Genomic DNA, 17,263 nt, shown 5'->3' with positions numbered 1-17,263 from the left:
CAGGCTATGACTTGTATTGTGGTCTTTACCCAGTATTATTTATTTTTTATTTATTTTACATTTGTTAACTGGGAAAGTCCGACTGGATACAGGTCCATTTTCAGCGGAGGCCCAGGGAGAAAAGCTCCAAATGTACAAAAACAAGTGCAAATACGGTGACATTATTACAGTGAGTCATCACAAAACTGAGATTTGTTTAACGATATGTACACACAGGTACATGTTTTTCTCATATACACACAGCAAAGGTTGGAAGCAAGCAGCTGAGAAAGAAATAGTTAAAGATTTTATCTGAAAAAGGAAAACACATATATTAAAGGTGGTTATCATACATGGTGGAGTGTTAACTTTAAATCTTTCCAGTAGGTGGGTGATGCACAGAATTTTAAACAGTTAGAGAGTCAGAGATTTATTCCTGTAATGAGGTTATCATTTATGAATTATGTTTGAGTGAGGGTTAGTCAGGGTTTGTACAGGGACAAAGCCACTGCATTTTTATGCATTTCCTAATGGATTTTTTGAATTGGGATAAGGAGGGGTCAGTGGTGAGTTCAGCAGGAAGCAGGTTCCAGTTTTTACCTGCAGAGTTGGAGAATAGTGATTCACCAGCTGAATTGTTGGTTTTAACAGTTTGCACTAGCAATTCTTTGGAAGAGCGAAGGGATTTTAGGTTACTGTAGGGGTAATAATATTTTTCAGTATGGGTGTACTGTCTGGTTGGTAGAGGATTTTGTGAACAACTATTAGTTGGTTATATTGCAGTTGATAGGGTAGTTCAAGCCAGTCTAACGACTGAAGGTTAAGGCAGTGATGAGTTCTATAAGCTGATCCTGTGGCAAATCTGGCAATGCTATTGTAGCACCTAGTTAATTTATTGAGGTTTGATTTGCTTAGGTTTACGAAGATGGGTGAGGCATAAAGAAGGGTCAATAGCAGATGTGTACGGGCAGTAACAGTTCTAGCAGATGGGGTTAGGAATGGTTTAATCCTGTATAAAGAGCCTAATTTTTTATTAACTGTTTTAATAGTTTTGTCTATGTGAGCATCAAACTTGAGGTTGTTGTTGACGATCACTCCCAGTAGTTTAGTACTAGGTTCTGGGGAAGTTATGGTACCATTGTTAGATATTATGGTGAGAGGTGGTGAGGAGACCTTGCAACTGGGGGAGAAGAGTAATAGTTTGGTTTTATTTGGGTTTAATAGTAGTTGGCGACCAGTGAGCCAGTTCTCTACTTTGTTGAAAGTGATTTGGGACAAGGATTGTAAATCTGTGGGGGAGGTGGCAGAGCAGATTAGGGTTGAGTCATCTGCGTACTGAATACAAGTTGCATCAGGGATGACTTTGTACAGGTCATTAATGAATATGGAGAATAGGAGGAGACCTAATATAGATCCCTGTGGGACTCCAAGGGTGAGTGATAAAAGGGAAGATAGGTTATTCTTCCATAGTACAGCTTGTTGTCTGTCACTTAGGTAAGAATGAAACCAGGTAATTGCTAGGTTATCTATGGAGAGTGATTTTAATGTGTTTAAGAGTAGCTGGTGATTTACCATATCAAATGCCTTGGATAGGTCAAGGAAGAGGGCTGAGGAGAGCTTGTTGTCATTACGGTTTTGATTTATTGTATGGGAGAAGGAGAGAAGGGCTGAGGCTGTACTATGGCAAGGTCTAAATCCGTGCTGGGAGGGGGCTTGGAGAGTGTTTTGATTCAGATAGGCAAAAAATTGCTTGTGGATAAATCTTTCCATCATTTTAGCCAAGGGAGACAGAATGGCTATAGGCCTATAATTTGAAATTTCAGTGGAATCTCCCCCTTTATGAAGAGGAACAACGTGGGAGATTTTCCAGATGTGGGGGATATAGGCTTTGTGGATAGTTCTATTGATTAAAATTGATATGGGGTAGGCTATTTCATTAGCACCTTTTTGGAGATATTCTGCAGGTAGTAGGTCTGCTGAAAAGGGTGGTGGGTTTCAGTTTTTTTAGTAGGGACTTAATAAAAGATGTTGGTCCTGGATCAAGCTTAAAGGGGATCTTATTATCAGGTGTGGGGTTGGTGGTACTTGGGGTATAGGAAGATAACTTACTGGCTAGGGATTGCACAGTTTCTGTAAAGAAACTGTTAAAGGTGTTAGCAACAATTTTAGGAGGTTGTTGGAGGGTAGTTAAGGGGGTAGGAGTAGTTGATTGGCCTTGGTGGAGAAGTTTGTTTATGCCTGACCAGAATTTTTGTGGTTGATTTTGGTGCTTTTGTTGCAGATTACAGTAGTAATTATTTTTATCTAGCATAATAGACTTCTTTACATCATTTCTCAGCTGTTTATAAGGTGGTGTTTTGGGGACGTAGTGGTTCTCCAGGAGGTCCACGCTTTGTTTCTGCTAATAATTTTTTGTCTTGTATCATTGGACAGCCATGGTGTTACTTTGTTATTGGTTCTGATAGTGCATGGGGGAGCATGGTTATCCAGGATAGCAAGAAATGTAGAGTTAAAGTATGAGACCGCTTCATCTAGTGGAAGTAGCCATAGGTTGGACCAGTCACATGTGTTAAGTTCATTCTGAAATTTAGTTTGAATAAAGTTCTTACAACTTCTAATGGTTTTAAAGGAAGATTGTTGAGGGATGTCATTTTTTTTCCTGATTATATAGGTCAGGAAGTGATCACTAAAGTCCTCAGGTAGGGTGCCTGTTTTATATATCTGGGGTAGTTTGTTTATTAATATCCAGTCTAGGATACTTTCTTTTTTGTTAGGCTTATTGATTCTGGTTGGGGAAGATATCATTTGGGAGAAGCCATGCAAATTTATATGGGTGGAGGGGAAGTCTGAAGAACAAGTATTCCAGTCGATATTAACATCCCCGTGAATAATAGTTTCCTGGGGGCAGTTAGTGGAGAGCCATTGGAGGATACCCTCCAAGGTATTTGTGTTGTCACCAGGTGGAATATAGATACATGCAAGTTTATAGATTTGCGTTTGTTGAGTTGGACCTTTGTGATGAGTATTTCTGCATTGTTAGCAAACAAGGCATTTGGGGTACTAGTTTTGGATACTTTGAGTGGATTTATACAAGATGGCTACCCCCCCCCCCCGCCTTAATATATTGTACCCTGGGGGTATAATCTCAATATCAATGGTAGTAGGCTTGAGACAGTTCTCGGTAAGGCATAGTATATCAGGGGAGTAGACACTAGGAGGGCATGTAAGTAGTGAATTTTCTTGTTTATACTTCTAATGTTTTGGTGACACACTTGGAGTGAGTTGGGGGCATTGTTTGAGTTTCGTAGGCTAGTATGGGTGTTATTTGTGGGGCTGATAGTAACAGGTGGGTTGGACCTGGGTTAGGGGGATGTCACCATCCACTATGAGGTTAGGTAGTAATCTAATAGCAAGTTTCTGGAGTTTTAATAAGAGTTTGTGGTAGTATTTAGTTCTAGGATTAATATATGAAGCACACATGGGACGTTGAGTTTTTGCATTAGAAGAGTATGATGAGAGTTGGGGTAGTGGTTGGTTAGAATTATGTGGCTGATTAGTAGTATTGGCTTGGGTTCTAGGGTAGTGGGTGCCAGGGAGGGGTTGGTATTCATAGGCTGTGAGAAGATAGAGAATTATAAGTGGGGGTATTAGGCAGTAAACAGGCTTTGAGTATGAAGATTTATTAAAAGTAAGTGGAGGCATTGTAGGGGTATTTGAGTAATGCTTGTTTAAAATAGAGTTGGGGTGTTTATAATTAGCATATAGTGAGTGACTGGAGAGTTGGAGTAATAGGGCTGGGTCCTGTGAGTGATTAGTTAATGCTGATTGATTCTGATGAGTGGGAGCAGTGTCAGATGAGGGGGGAGTGGCAAAGTGATAAGTGTAGGACACCTGGGGTGTGTGGGAATTGGGGGCAGGGTAGGGGAGTGGAGTGAGCCCACAGGGCGAATGGAGCGGGTAGGGACAAAAGAAGAAGATCGAAGAGAACAATCAGTGGAGTGCTGAAGTCTGAAGGTAAGTGTGTTGAGATATATAAGAAGGTAAGAGGCTTAAAGAAAATAAGTGGGATTATAGCAGAGTGATATAAGGAAATATTTCTACGGTTATACTGGAACTACAGTGTGAGAGAGAACAATAACAAAGAGATGAATAAGAACTGTGTTAGGGGGATTCGATGAAGAAGAGGTAAAGGGATTTAGGGACCCTAAAGCTAATAGTATAGAGCCACCTAGTGGGCAGGTGGGGCACTTGGATGCACTAATAGTATGGAACCACCTAGGGGGCAGTGGGCAACTTCCATGCAAGCACACTACTGGGGATTCCTATAAAGCAAGGCAGAAAGGCTAAGTCAAAAGATGATGCCTTTCTACATCAGGCTTTTGATACCTCTGTAATTAAGCAGGAGTGGGTGGGGAGGTGTGCAGGTTCAAGGTGGAGAAAGGGATACACAAAGTAATGCAAGGTTGAAAGTCAGAAAAACTGGACTAAGCCAGCTGCTAAAAAGAAAATGGGAAAACCAAGCTAAGTTAATTGCAGGTCAGTGTGGTGCAGTATTTACCTAATAACTACACATGTTATACTACTAATCTAGCACAGAGAGGTGAAAAGGACCACCACTTCTGCAGGGAAAAACAAAGACGTATGGGCTGCAGGTACATAGGTAAACTTTTTCCAAGTGTAAAGAAAGTAGTTTTAAGTAACTGACCTAGGAGATACGGAGAGAGAAATGGGGGGGGGGACCAGTAGTGTACACGTGTACAGTGAAAGGGGAAACCATCTTCAGTTTGGAGGACAGATTAAATACAACTCTAACCTACACTAGCGTAGCTGAAAGTACTTTAGTGTTCCACTGACGCAGGGTCTCGCAGTACAGGGCAACGAGACAGCCTTGGGTTCATTGGAGGTTGGCCAAGAAACAGGATGTAACTTTTGCTGAGGGGACTGGAAGTAAAAAGGAAAAGGAGGTAAATATTATGTCTGAAGTTTTAAAACACTGATTACCAAGTAACTGAGATAGAGAATGCAGGGGTGGAGCAGCATACCTTGTAAGAAACAGCACAATTCTATGAACACAAAATGCAAGGATAGCAGAGAAAAAAACAAAAAGGTAACTGCAGTTGATACCAAGCTATTACAACATACACAACACTATTGTGCATTGTTACAAAGGTTAGACAAAAATAGTAACTACTAAGCTGCTACACACTATTTAGCATTCTCACTAAAAGTCAGGAACAGTGCTATGCTACAGAAACACAAGTAACTTCTAAGATGCTACACACAATTTAACATGCTGCACTAAAAGTCAGTAATCAGTGGTGTTCTACATAAACAAGTAACTACTAAGATGCTACATTCTCCAGCTAACAGTCAGAAATAACAGTGATGTTATGCAGATACACAGAGTCAGTTGTATCCCTCGGAGGTTACAATAACTTCTACTATAATTGCCAAACAGGTTACCGATCTAAAAGTACACATAGCAGGTGAAAGTATTCACATTATTGAATAAAGCAGTTTTTACCTGTTATTTAAAGTCACAATATGCTATAAATACAATTCTATACTGGCACAACAAAAACATTCATATGCAGGGCAAATAGAGTAAAGGAAAAAAATAACAAAAACACTCTTGAAATGCAACTCTAGAAAACAAGTGACCAGATAGAGCTGTTACCAGCCAGAAATATGAATGACAAAAAATACATACCATGTGTGAAACTTCAAGAATAGCAGTGAGTCACAAACAAAAACAATACCAGGTAGTACTTGCATGTGAGCACACTACTGGGGATTCCTATGAATCAAGGCAGAAAAGCCAAGTTAAAAGATGGTGCCTTAATACATCAGGCTTTTTGATACCTCTGTAATTAAGCAGGAGTGGGTGGGGAGGTGTGCAAGTTCAAGGTGGGGGAAGGGATAGACAAAGTAATGCAAGGTTGAGAGCCAGAAAAACTGGACTACGCCAGCTGCTAAAAAGAAAACTGGAAAACCAAGCTAAGTTAATTGCAGGTCAGTGTGGTGCAGTATTTACCTAATAACTACAAATGTTATACTACTAATTTAGTACAGAGTGGTGAAAAGGACCACCTGCAGGGAAAAACAAAAGTAGTATGGGCTGCAGGTACATAGGTAAACTTTTTCCAAGAGAAAGTAGTTTTAAGTAATTGACCTAGGAGATAGGGGCACAGAAATGGGGGGGGGGGACCAGTAGTGTGCACGCGTACAGTGAAAGAGGAAACCGTCTTCAGTTTGGAGGACAGATTAAATACAACTCTAACATACACTAGTGTGGCTGAAAGCATTTTAGTGTTCCACCGACACAGGGTCTCACAGTGCAGGGTAACAAGACAGCCTTGGGTTGATTGGAGGTTGGCCAAGACACAAAATGTAACTTTTGCTGAGGGGAATGCGAGCACACTACTGGGGATTCTTATGAAGCAAGGCAGAAAAGCAAAGCCAAATGATGGTGCCTTTCTGGTTAGTTGTACCTAAAGTATCTTGATGCATTATGCTGGGCTACCAGTATAGAGGTGTGCATATCCTTTAAGAATATGGAGACACCATCGCCTTTGGAGCTTCCGACCGTATTCTGTGGCCGAAAGGTATGGAATGAGTTGTAGCCTGGGAGCGCAAGGGTGATTTCTGCCTCTTTAAACCAGATCTCCATTACAGCACAGATGTTGACATTCTCCATTTTGAGGAAAGCTTCGAGCAAGTCCATGTTGAGATTTAGACTTCTAGGATTGAACAGCATGACCCTGATACTGCATTTGCTTTTAGCTATTATGGTGGAATTTTGGTCTTTGGAACACTGCCTAAAAGAGGCACTATAGGGGTGGCAAGAACTTTAGCCAGTACCCAGAATCCCAGGGGTGACAGAAGCAAGCCATCTCTGGCAAAGCATAGAGGTCTGTCGATCATGTCGTCCCAGCCAGACAGATACTGGATCCCCTTAGAATGACACTAGAAACTTAGCCAACTCTTGAAGTCAATAATTTTCTGCTCATACTGAGCTATCATTCTGGGTGATGGTAGAATACTGCTCAGGGCTAGGGTCAAACCTGCCTGAGCCACATAATCCGAGAGTTCCATAACATCTCTTTTCATGTAGTCCAGGGAAGTACGTCTCGGGTCATTCACACCCACATGGACAATGACTGAGTCATATTTGTACTTGTTGTGGAGTGACCTGAGTGCATGCGTTATGTGGCAGATTCTGGCACCTGATAGACAACTGACTGTCACCTTCTCCTTGTTCAACCTAGTGAGTGGGACATCAGTGTTCCTCACAATTGAGTCTCCTATGATTAGTACATTGGGCAATTTTGTCTTAAGGGCTTGGGTTGAGGGGCACACTGGTGGTGAGCTATGTGTTCTGGGTTGATGTATTGTGGTGGTCGAGTGCATTTCTGTCTCAGGGGTCTCTGTTGTTTGGGTAAATTTTTATTTCCATTTTATCTTAGGAGCAAAATTTAAAGTCTTGAGGGATTGGTTTGGTGGAAAAAATAAGTAGTTTAGTTGTTCTGGCATTTAGAAGTAATTGAGAGTCATTAAGCCAGGTTTCTATGGATTTAAATGCTTTTTGGGTTATTTTTAGGAGGTCTTGAAAGTTGCTGGAGGAGGATATGATTGTGGAGTCGCCCGCATACTGGACAACTGTAGTTTGAGGGGACACTAAATGTACATTGTTTGTGAAAATATTAAAGAGCAGGGGTCTGAGGATGGACCCTTAGGGTACTCCTATTTTATTTAGCAGGTAGGTAGATTGTTTGCTCTGCCATTTCACTGATTGTAGTCTGTTGTGTAAGTAGTTAGCAAACCAGTGCAGAGTATGTAGAGAGTAGCCTATTTCTGACAGCTGTTGAAGTAGTTCGGTATCTCACACTGTGTCAAACGCCTTAGTCCAACAGGACTACTTAAGTTATTAGACCTGCATCTAAAGCCTTGATCATGGTGTCTGTGAAGGAGAGGAGGGCAGTGGTGGCACTATGGAATGGGTGAAAACATGTTGCGTTGGGGCAAGGAGGCTGTCTATGAGGTGGTTGAGTAGTTGACTATGTATACACTTTTCTAATATTATGGAGATAGGACAAAGAATAGAGTCCATCTTTAGTAAGGTCATTTGTATTAATGCCTTTATGGAGTGGAATTATAATGGAATGTGGGATTTTTCCTTCAGAGATGGATCAGTTTATTAGAATACTGATGGGGTATGCTATTGTCTCAGCAGCGATTTTCTAGTATTCTAGGAGGAGGTTGTCAGCAGACAGGGAACAGGGTTTCAGTTTTTTAAAAGTTTTAGAATTAGAGAGGTGGGAGCAGGTTTTAGGGAGAAATTCTGGGCTTCTGGTGTTGCTATAGTGGTAGTTTCCTGGGATGCAAGATGATTGGCAGAAGTTGGAATGGTTGCTTGCCTGATGTTTGTATTACTGGTGGTGTATGGATTTGAGTTTGTAGTGGGTTCAGGAATGAGCTTAAGGACGGTATCAATAACGTGGGAGTTGAAAGTGTGGGCTATAGTTGTGGGGTCATGTCAAGGAATGGAGATGGATTTTGAGTGGTTCCAGGATTGAGGAGAGAGGATACAGATTTCCAAAAATTCTTGGGGTTGTTTTTATGGGTGGACAGTTATTTTGAAAAGTAGTTTTGCTTGTCACTGATAACTAGTTTTTTGGCTTGGTTCCTGAGTTGTTTAAAGTTAGATTCATTTGTCAGTGTCTTGTTACTGCGCCAGACTTTCCAGGCTCTATCCCTAGGTAAAAGTAGTAGTAGGTTTAGTTAACCATGCAGCATGGCTAATTCTGATTCTTTTTGTTCGTGTAGGGGCAAGAGAGTTAAGGGTATCTAGAAAGATTTTGTTGAAGTACTTAACAGCTTCATCTAGTTGTAAAGAATGTAGAGGGTTCAAGTTATGGGCTTTAAGAATGGTGTTAAATGTAGATGGGTTGAATTTAGTAAGGTTTCTGGTTGTTTTGTACCTGCGTTTGGGTTCTATATGTGAAAGCAGGTAGATGATCACTCAGGGAATCAGGAAGGGAGCTTGAGTTAGTGAATTTGTGTGGATGTGATACAAGGATCCAGTTCAGGGTTGTTTAATTTGTACTCTGGTGGGGCATGTGATAATGTGCGTGTACTTGTAGAGATTAATGCTCTTTGTTGGGGAGTTTAACTTTAGGTTTTGCCAATTTATGTTTGCATCCCCTAGTATTATAGTTTTGGAGGATATATTGTGTGCCGTCCAGGAAAGGAAATCAAGGGTGGGGATATTTTGCCTCAGTGGAATATATATGGAAGCCATGCAAATCTGTTTATTGTCATTTATTTGTAGCACTGCTGACTGTTTCCAGATTGCTAAAGGATGGTATGGTTTTTGGGAAAGGTGTAATAGTTAATGAGTTGCAATAGACTATTGCTAGCCCACCACCTTTCAAATCTAATTGGATACATGACAGCAAGCTCACAACAGGTAAGCTCCAATGGCTGGATCACAAGCACTGATGCTTTGAAAGCAACATGTGAAGGTGTTGCTGGACAGGACAGGCTGACACAGGGCCTGGTTCTCATATCCATTTGTGTTCTTTGATGGTGCACTTCTGTACCCTCTATGTCAAATACTACCAGATATCAATCAGCTCAAGGAGATCCTTGATTATGGCCTGGTCAGTGAATCCTGATAGATGCATTTTTTGGGGGGAACGGGGCTCTCTAGTCTTAAGTATTACCTCCAAGCAAAGGTTAGAGGACTATAAGGACTAGTCTATAAAAAGGATGTGCTTGACCATTCAAGAAGGCAGTGCAGACATCCAGTATCTACACCACAAGGTGTTTTTTGGGTGCACCTCTCAGTGACCTCTTGTCGATGACTAGTGACCTGAGTGAGACTGCTCGCCCCCCACACACACACACTTTCCTTAATTAAGGAGATAACACAAGTACCATGAGTCTGCACTGTGGGTAGACATGACAGGAGGATGTTACAAAAATCTGGCTTCTGATTCCCCAACCCACTCATGCAATGTCAGCACATCTCAGGATTGTGTGAGGGAACCATCTGCCAGTCCCTTTCACACAGCACCTTAAGCCATCACCATCTTTAGAAAACAGGGGCATGTTTCAGGCTTCTCCTTTCATCTGCGAATGACTGAGTTGAAGCAACAGTACTTATGACAATGCTTGACACTGTAACCCTTTATTATGCAGTAGAGACACTGCCTGTGAATTTAGGTTCCTGGCTCAAAGTGTAGTGGTCACAGGAACACCTAGAAAATTTCAGCTTCCTAATCACAGAGATCCTTTTCTACATAGGAATGTTAGGATTAAGACTGAATTGTGCAACTGGCAGAAAATAACTGAAAGGCACAGGAGCTAGGCATATTCTGATAAGACTGTGGCACTATTACATGGCGTGGTAGGCATTCACACATCCCTGAGAATGTGTACGAGAGAGAAATTTGCCACAAAGATGATGCCAGAAACATAAATCCCAACACTTACCTACTGCTAAAGGCCTTCAGGTCAGCTGTAGTGCTTCCTTATTATTTGCTACAAAATACAGCACTACCTCCTTCCTCACCTAAAGGAAATGCTGTAAACAGTAGGATTTTAGCTTCAGCTCCACATGGTGCCTTGCCTAAATTCAGCCAGGTGTCAGGAAAATTTAAAAGTTTTATAGAGCTCTGAAATACTTAAGGAGAATGTATTTTTTATACTTCATGAAGTCAACAAAGGAATTGAACAGTTACCTGTATCTCCATCCAAAACTGCCATGGAGACCCATGCAATCCACGAGAGTAGAACACAAAATGCTCATCAGTGCTGGGTAAGGGTTTTCCATTTCCAACTGACCAGCTGGAAAGTGTACATCCATCACATGGAGCAATATATAATGTCATGTGGGTAGGTCCTAAACAATAAAGAAAAACAAATGTGTTTGATATGAGCAGTAGAGGTGTAGGACATCACTATTATAGGTTCTACCATGTAGATTTTTTTAAATGTTATTAAAAAGTACATCAGAAATGAATAGTATAATCAGCAGTTTAAAAAGTGCAGAGTTTGAAAGTAAAATATGAAACAGCATTAATATTATACTATTAAAGACATGCCAATAACAGAATGCAAAGTAGATGTTATGAATTTTCACCTTATCTTTTTAGTTTCAAGAGATATTACTGAAGAGGGTCCAGTGGGGAAAGTACCAAAGTGAATTATACACAAAATTTTTACTGTATTCATGTGATAGCCATGTCATCGTGGACCTATTTCAACAGGCCATAATGGCAACAGTAAATTCACTACATATATAGACACTTTAGCCATTAGAGTAGCTAATCAACCAGTATTTCTTTCAGTGGTGGTAGGAAACCAAAGTAGCTAGAAAGAACAGATGCAGATACAGGGAAAGCATCCAAACTCTATACAGTTATTGCAGATCAGGTTTAAGACTTAGGAGATGAGTGGCAGAAATCTTAAGCATTGAACCACTGTGCTGCCCTTAATTGTGTATTGTAGAGAGGGAATAATGGAGTTGCACCTAATCGGTGGGATAATCTCTTCTGTTACTTTTTACCCAACAGATAAAGCTAAACATCCACATAACCCAAAATGACAACAATGATGCCCTTTCATCAAAGTTAAGTGATAAGCAAGTCCAGAAGAATTTTCCATCTGACATAAACCAAACAAAAAATGTACTACAGCACAATTCATCTTAGCAAACTCCTTTACTTTTGTTTGCACAGGTATAAAGCTTAAAATATACAGTCATGCTTAAACAGTAAAATCGTGGAAGGAAATAAATATGGACCTCAAAAAAAAAAAAAAAAAAAAGCCTCAAGAACTATGAAAAAAGTTTGTACTAACATTATCAGTGTTATCCTCTACTTCAAGAGTGCTCACAAAATATGTCCTAGCAATTTAAAAATAGTAGTTGAGAATAAAGCAAAACATGTTGATGCATGCAGACATTTAAGACAATATGCACTACAGGAAAAGCCTTGTTAAAAATCACCGTACACTCAGAATTCAGATCCAGACTAGAATATTAAAAAAGTATGCATTGGTGATGAAGGGCCTGAGGCACTCACCATCTGCAGTCAATACATTCCTAAAACAGACACTAAAGGTAGCTAATAAATGCCCCTTTACCACACAAGAAAGGGGTTGAGTCTTGGTGGAAAAAAAAATGCAAAACTAGCCAACATCTTACACTAAAAGCAGTTTGACTACTGGTTTTCTCTCCAAGAGCTTTTCTGTAAAAACTATCCCCATTCATGAGGCAGACTTAGCCCTGTTGCTGTACAACAGAAGAAAGAAGAATGGAGCAGACATCTGCCTCTCTGTTGTGTTTATACAAGAGAAGACTGAAAATATGAATGTACTCGACTACAGACACCTCAGAAATTAGCTTCAGAAGACAGATTTCTGAAGGAAATCCAGCCTCTGTATTACACTGAATAGGATTCCTTACACACAAAAGCCTGGTGTTCTGGGACTCTTCCTTAAGTAGTAAAGGTTACCACAAAATGTCAATCCAAGAGACAAACTTGAGGACCAAAGATAGTAGGATTCAAATTAAAAAGCATACATTTTTAAAGTACACCCAAAGAAGATAGTGGACTCCTGGCTACAATTCTTAAGTAGAGAATGTGAAAACTTCTTGGTTAACCTTTGCTGGGCAAAAGGTTAACCTTCAACTAGGTTTTGATAGGCAGCAAAGTCTGACACATGTAGTATGATAGAAGGATTCAAGTAGTGGTTCCACATATAAAGCTAAAGATGCGGCCCTTGACTTTTTTGCTGAACAATTGGTCGCAAGGGTGTATCAAGTTGGTCTTTATGAGTCTCTGGTATTCTAAACATAAGAAGTTTATTAGTATTAATTCTCAAAAACTCTGTTGTTAATAAATCATGAGAACATGTCTGTTAGACGTTCATTTAGCATGATCAAGGACTGAACCTTTCAGCTATATAAATGTCATGTCTTTTCTAACAACAAACCATAATCACTCCTACCCCTATACCAAACTGCTAGGTGTTATTAATAATAACCTGAAATTTTACCTCCACATAGACCAATCCATCAAAAAAGTTCACAAGAAACTTGGCCTCCTATATAGGAATAAATAATGTCTAACTAACAATACAAAAATCACAATTGCTAGAACACACCTACTAACAACACTCGTATATATGCATCCCCAATTCTAACAAACCTCCGTAAAACCAACCTTGTCGAACGTGAAACCTGCTATAACAAATTCTCCAAATTTGCCACTAATGCTTCCTATAAATCCCATCATCACCATCTACCACTCAAGCAGCTTGACTGGCTAGAACTCCTTTTACTTCAATTTAATTAACTAACCTTAGCTCATAAAATCCTCCACCACCAAGGAAAGATCCCAGCTCTCAAAGACATTATTCAACCATACTATGCATCTAGATACCTTCTCTCACATAATAAACTACTCCTCCAAGTCACTAAAGCAAAAAGCTCAGCAGGTGAAGCCCTCTTCTCCAACTATATTTCCAAGCTTTGGAACTCTCTTCTCAACCCACTAATGACCATTTCCACATCTAAACTGTACTCCTAAAATCCCACCTTGCAAACTCCTGGCTCTGCTCCTGTCACAGTCCAGGTTAGACCCCACCCCCCCCAAACCACCCTTCCAACCCTCCCTTCACTACTATACTAGACCACATCTTTAAACATTGAATCATTCAATTAACTCCTTGTAGATTCTTATATCAAACTTATCTCTATCATTTTCTAATGTTTTGATCATACCTCTATCTCCGTTTGTTTCAAAGCTCTGTGCACTGAAATTAAGAACAAACCCTCATGCTGTATTAAATGTTCTTGCTATAATTCCTATTGTTTGATTCCTGTCAAACTATTACTGTTGTAAATGATCTTGCTATAATTACTTTTGTTTAACTCCTGTAAAACTATTAATGTATTAGAGTTATATATCAAATCAATGTTTTTAAAACATGGCTACTATACTATATACCAAGAACTATGTACTGTATGACATTGGAGTTTTACTCCCTGGGCCTCCAATGAAAAAGGACACTTGTCCAGATGGACTTTCCTGGTTAACAAATGTAAAATAAAATAAAAAAGAAATATATATATATATATATATATATATATATACATATATACATATATACACACACATACATATTATATATGTGTGTGTGCCATTATTTGGAAATGTTATTCTCTGCTACTTTTAAAGGAACCTTGGCATTTTTTTTTACATCTGGTAAATAAGGTATTTGACAATGTTTTTATCTGCAACAGCTGATGTGATTGATTTGCATACTATAATTCTACATGCTGATGGAATGGATTCATAGGTTGATACTAGGCTATCTGCCCTAGGGCATTTATAAGCCTAGCCAGAGTGTGTTTGGCTTTCGCCACCCTTTTTGATTAGTTGACTGTGCCTCTGTATAGTAAGTCACAGAAGATAGCCCTTTTGAGGTTAGTTTACTGTGCCTCTGTCTAGTAGGGACACAGAAGAGATCCCAGGGGTAAACCTACGATCTCCCATCCACTCGTCAAGATTTCTCTTGAAGAGGGTCATTGAGGGACTCTGCCTAACATGGATTGGGATTTTGTTCCAGAGTGAGGGGAGCCTCTGGGATATGAATCTGTCCCTCCAGCATGTCCTATTTATTTCTGTGCTGAGGTTTAAGTCCCTGGAGCGTGTAGCTTTAAGGGATTTGGATTTCCTGAGGTGGAGCATGTCCATTAATTCTGGGTTGGACATGGCTTTATACGTCAGGCACAGATCGCCTCTGAGTAGGCGGTAAGCAACTGAGTAGAGCTGGAGTTTCTTTAGCCTAACTGCATAGGGCATCTGTTTGAGTCCCTTGATCCTCTTGGTGAGGTACTTTTGGGGTCTTTCCAGTTGCTGCAGGTGTCGGGTAAGGTACATCCCAAATGGGGTATTGTATTCAATTATGGGCCTGATGAGTGATGAGTAGAGGGGCACAATGACCTCTCTTGATCTAGATGTGAACCCTTTCGTGATAAGGTGGGCTATATAGAAGGTCTTTCTAACCACTCTGGCAACGTGATTGTCAAAGGAGAGATTGCTATCTACTTGGGTCCCCAAATCCCTAATTAATTCTTCCGTACTTAATGGATTACCACCTATGTGGTAATTTGTGGGCACTTTGTTTTTCCCAAAGGGGATGACTATGCACTTTTTGGCATTTAGCTTTAGGCCATGGCTCTGGCACCAGTTATCTGTCTCTGTGAGACCCTTTTGGAGGATGCTTGTCAGTCGGCGAGTCGATTATGGCACCCAGTTTGCAGTCATCTGCGAACTTGGTCAGCCATAGTCCTCCCATGTTAGCCTGTACCTCAGAGAAATATATACTGAACAAGAGAGGTCCCAGGACTGAGCCTTGTGGGATGCCACTTGTAACTGGTTTAGAGTCTGACATGGCACCTGCAATTCTGACCATGTGGGTTCTATCCTTGAGCCAGTTTGCAACCCATCTTGTGACATAGGGGTTGATATTTAAGCTGGTGAGCTTATTTATGATGCCCGAGTGGGGTATTGTGTCGAAGGCTTTTGCGAGGTCCAAGTAGGCTGTGTGGACTACCTTCCCTTCATCTATGGCCTTGGTGACTGTTTCAAAGAAGTCGACCAGGTTCAAGAGGCAAGATCTGCCCTTAAAGCCGAATTGGGTAGGATCCAGTGTTTGGAGGTTCCCAATGTATTTGTTTATGAGTTTCATGATGATACGCTCCATAGCTTTGCAGACCAGGCTAGTCGGGCTTATAGGGTGATAGTTTCCGGGGTCCGTTGTAGCACCACCTTTGTGGAGTGGGACCACTGTTGCTGTACGCCATTCCTTGGGTATATATCCTGTAGTAAGGCTGAGATTGAACAGTGACTTTATGTGAGGGTTCAGTTCTTCTTGGAGTTCGTGTAAGACGCAACCCGGGACACCGTCCGGTCCCACTGATGATGTGTTTTTTGCTTTGGAGAGGGCATCTCTCACCTGTGCATCTGTGATGTCAGGGAGGCTACACTCTGTTGGGATAGAAATTTGCTCTTTTGGGGGGGGGGGGGTTTGCACTGAACCTGTCTGCCAGGATGTTGGCAATGTCTGTGGGTTCAGTGTATTTTTTGTCATTTTGAACTCAGAGCATATCTGGGAGTTGCCACCCAGGTTCCTGACATAACTAAAGAAGGCCTTGTGATTATCTTTAGCATCTTATGCAATTTTTCTTTCGAAGCTGGCCTTAGATGACTTTATGAGGGATCGTAGTTTCTTGCTAGTACTGATCAGAGATGCCTTCTCTTTTTGGGATTTTGCTCTATCATGTAGTAGCTTCCTCCTTCTGTTGTATAGCTTATTTATGGCTGGGGTCCACCAGACAGGTCTCCTGCCTTTGCAGCAATGAGTCTTGGTTTTATTTGGGATAGCACGATCCATGCATTCCTGTAAGTGTCCATAAAAAGCGTTTGTAAAGGATTCTGCGGTTTGGGCCGTATTTTCCACTGGCCCGGGGGCTTTGAAGGATTCCACCTCGGTTTTGAGAAGTGTGAAGTTTGTTTTTGAGAAGTTCTTCACCGTGGTTTCCTTGGCTGGGGGTGGGGACAGGATATGGATGTCCAGTGAGATTAATTTATGGTCAGATCTTACCAATGAAGGGTATACCTCTGGTATGGAACAGTCTCCATGTTGGTGATGATCAGGTCCAATATGTTTTCCCCTCTTGTGGGAGTGGTGACCAGTTGTTCCATAGCATTTGAGTTTATAAATTCTAGGAACCGTTGGGCGAGGGTGTTGGGGCTTGAGTAGTGCTCCCAGTCAATGTTTGGGTAGTTGAAGTCACCCAATGGTGTTTGGAGAGACCTTCATATTCTCCAGTGTTCTCAGGAAAGCAGAGTGGGGTTCCTGAGTCTGGGAGGGTGGTCTGTATCAGGCTACAAACTGAAAGGCAGTTTTGCCCACTGTTAGTTGCACATGGATGGTCTCCAATGCTTCATGCAGTGCCACTAACCTGGAGATGTGGGTATCTTTGATGAAGATGGATACTCCCCCTCCTTTTGTGGTTCGGTCCGAGTTTTGGGGCCGAAAAGCATAGTATGAGGTATAACCTGGGTAGTGCTGGGGTGCTCTCGGGAGCCTTGAACTAGGTTTCTGTTACCGCACAGATATCGATATTCTCCATACTGAGGAGAGCCTCGAGTGCATGCATCTTGAGGTTTAGACTTCTGGCGTTGAGCAGCATTACCCTTAGTTT

The 17,263-nt window shown here is 41.0% G+C and overlaps 1 protein-coding gene across 1 annotated transcript in view; it reads right to left on the bottom strand.

Moving 5' to 3' along the window:
- The window catches only part of ERMP1 (endoplasmic reticulum metallopeptidase 1), a 1,021,143-nt gene that overhangs the window by 168,199 nt on the left and 835,681 nt on the right, over positions 1–17,263 (bottom strand). Inside the window, exon 14 of the mRNA XM_044067197.1 lies at positions 10,725–10,885. Coding sequence (XP_043923132.1) covers positions 10,725–10,885 — 161 coding nt within the window. The remainder of the gene's footprint in view (positions 1–10,724; positions 10,886–17,263) is intronic.

This window comes from Protopterus annectens, chromosome 3.part1 (assembly GCF_019279795.1).
Source record: "Protopterus annectens isolate FY-2018-M chromosome 3.part1, PAN1.0, whole genome shotgun sequence".
NCBI classification, from domain to species: domain Eukaryota; kingdom Metazoa; phylum Chordata; order Ceratodontiformes; family Protopteridae; genus Protopterus; species Protopterus annectens.
Note: the sequence above shows the minus strand (reverse complement) of the source record. Positions and strands in the feature narration are given on the sequence as shown.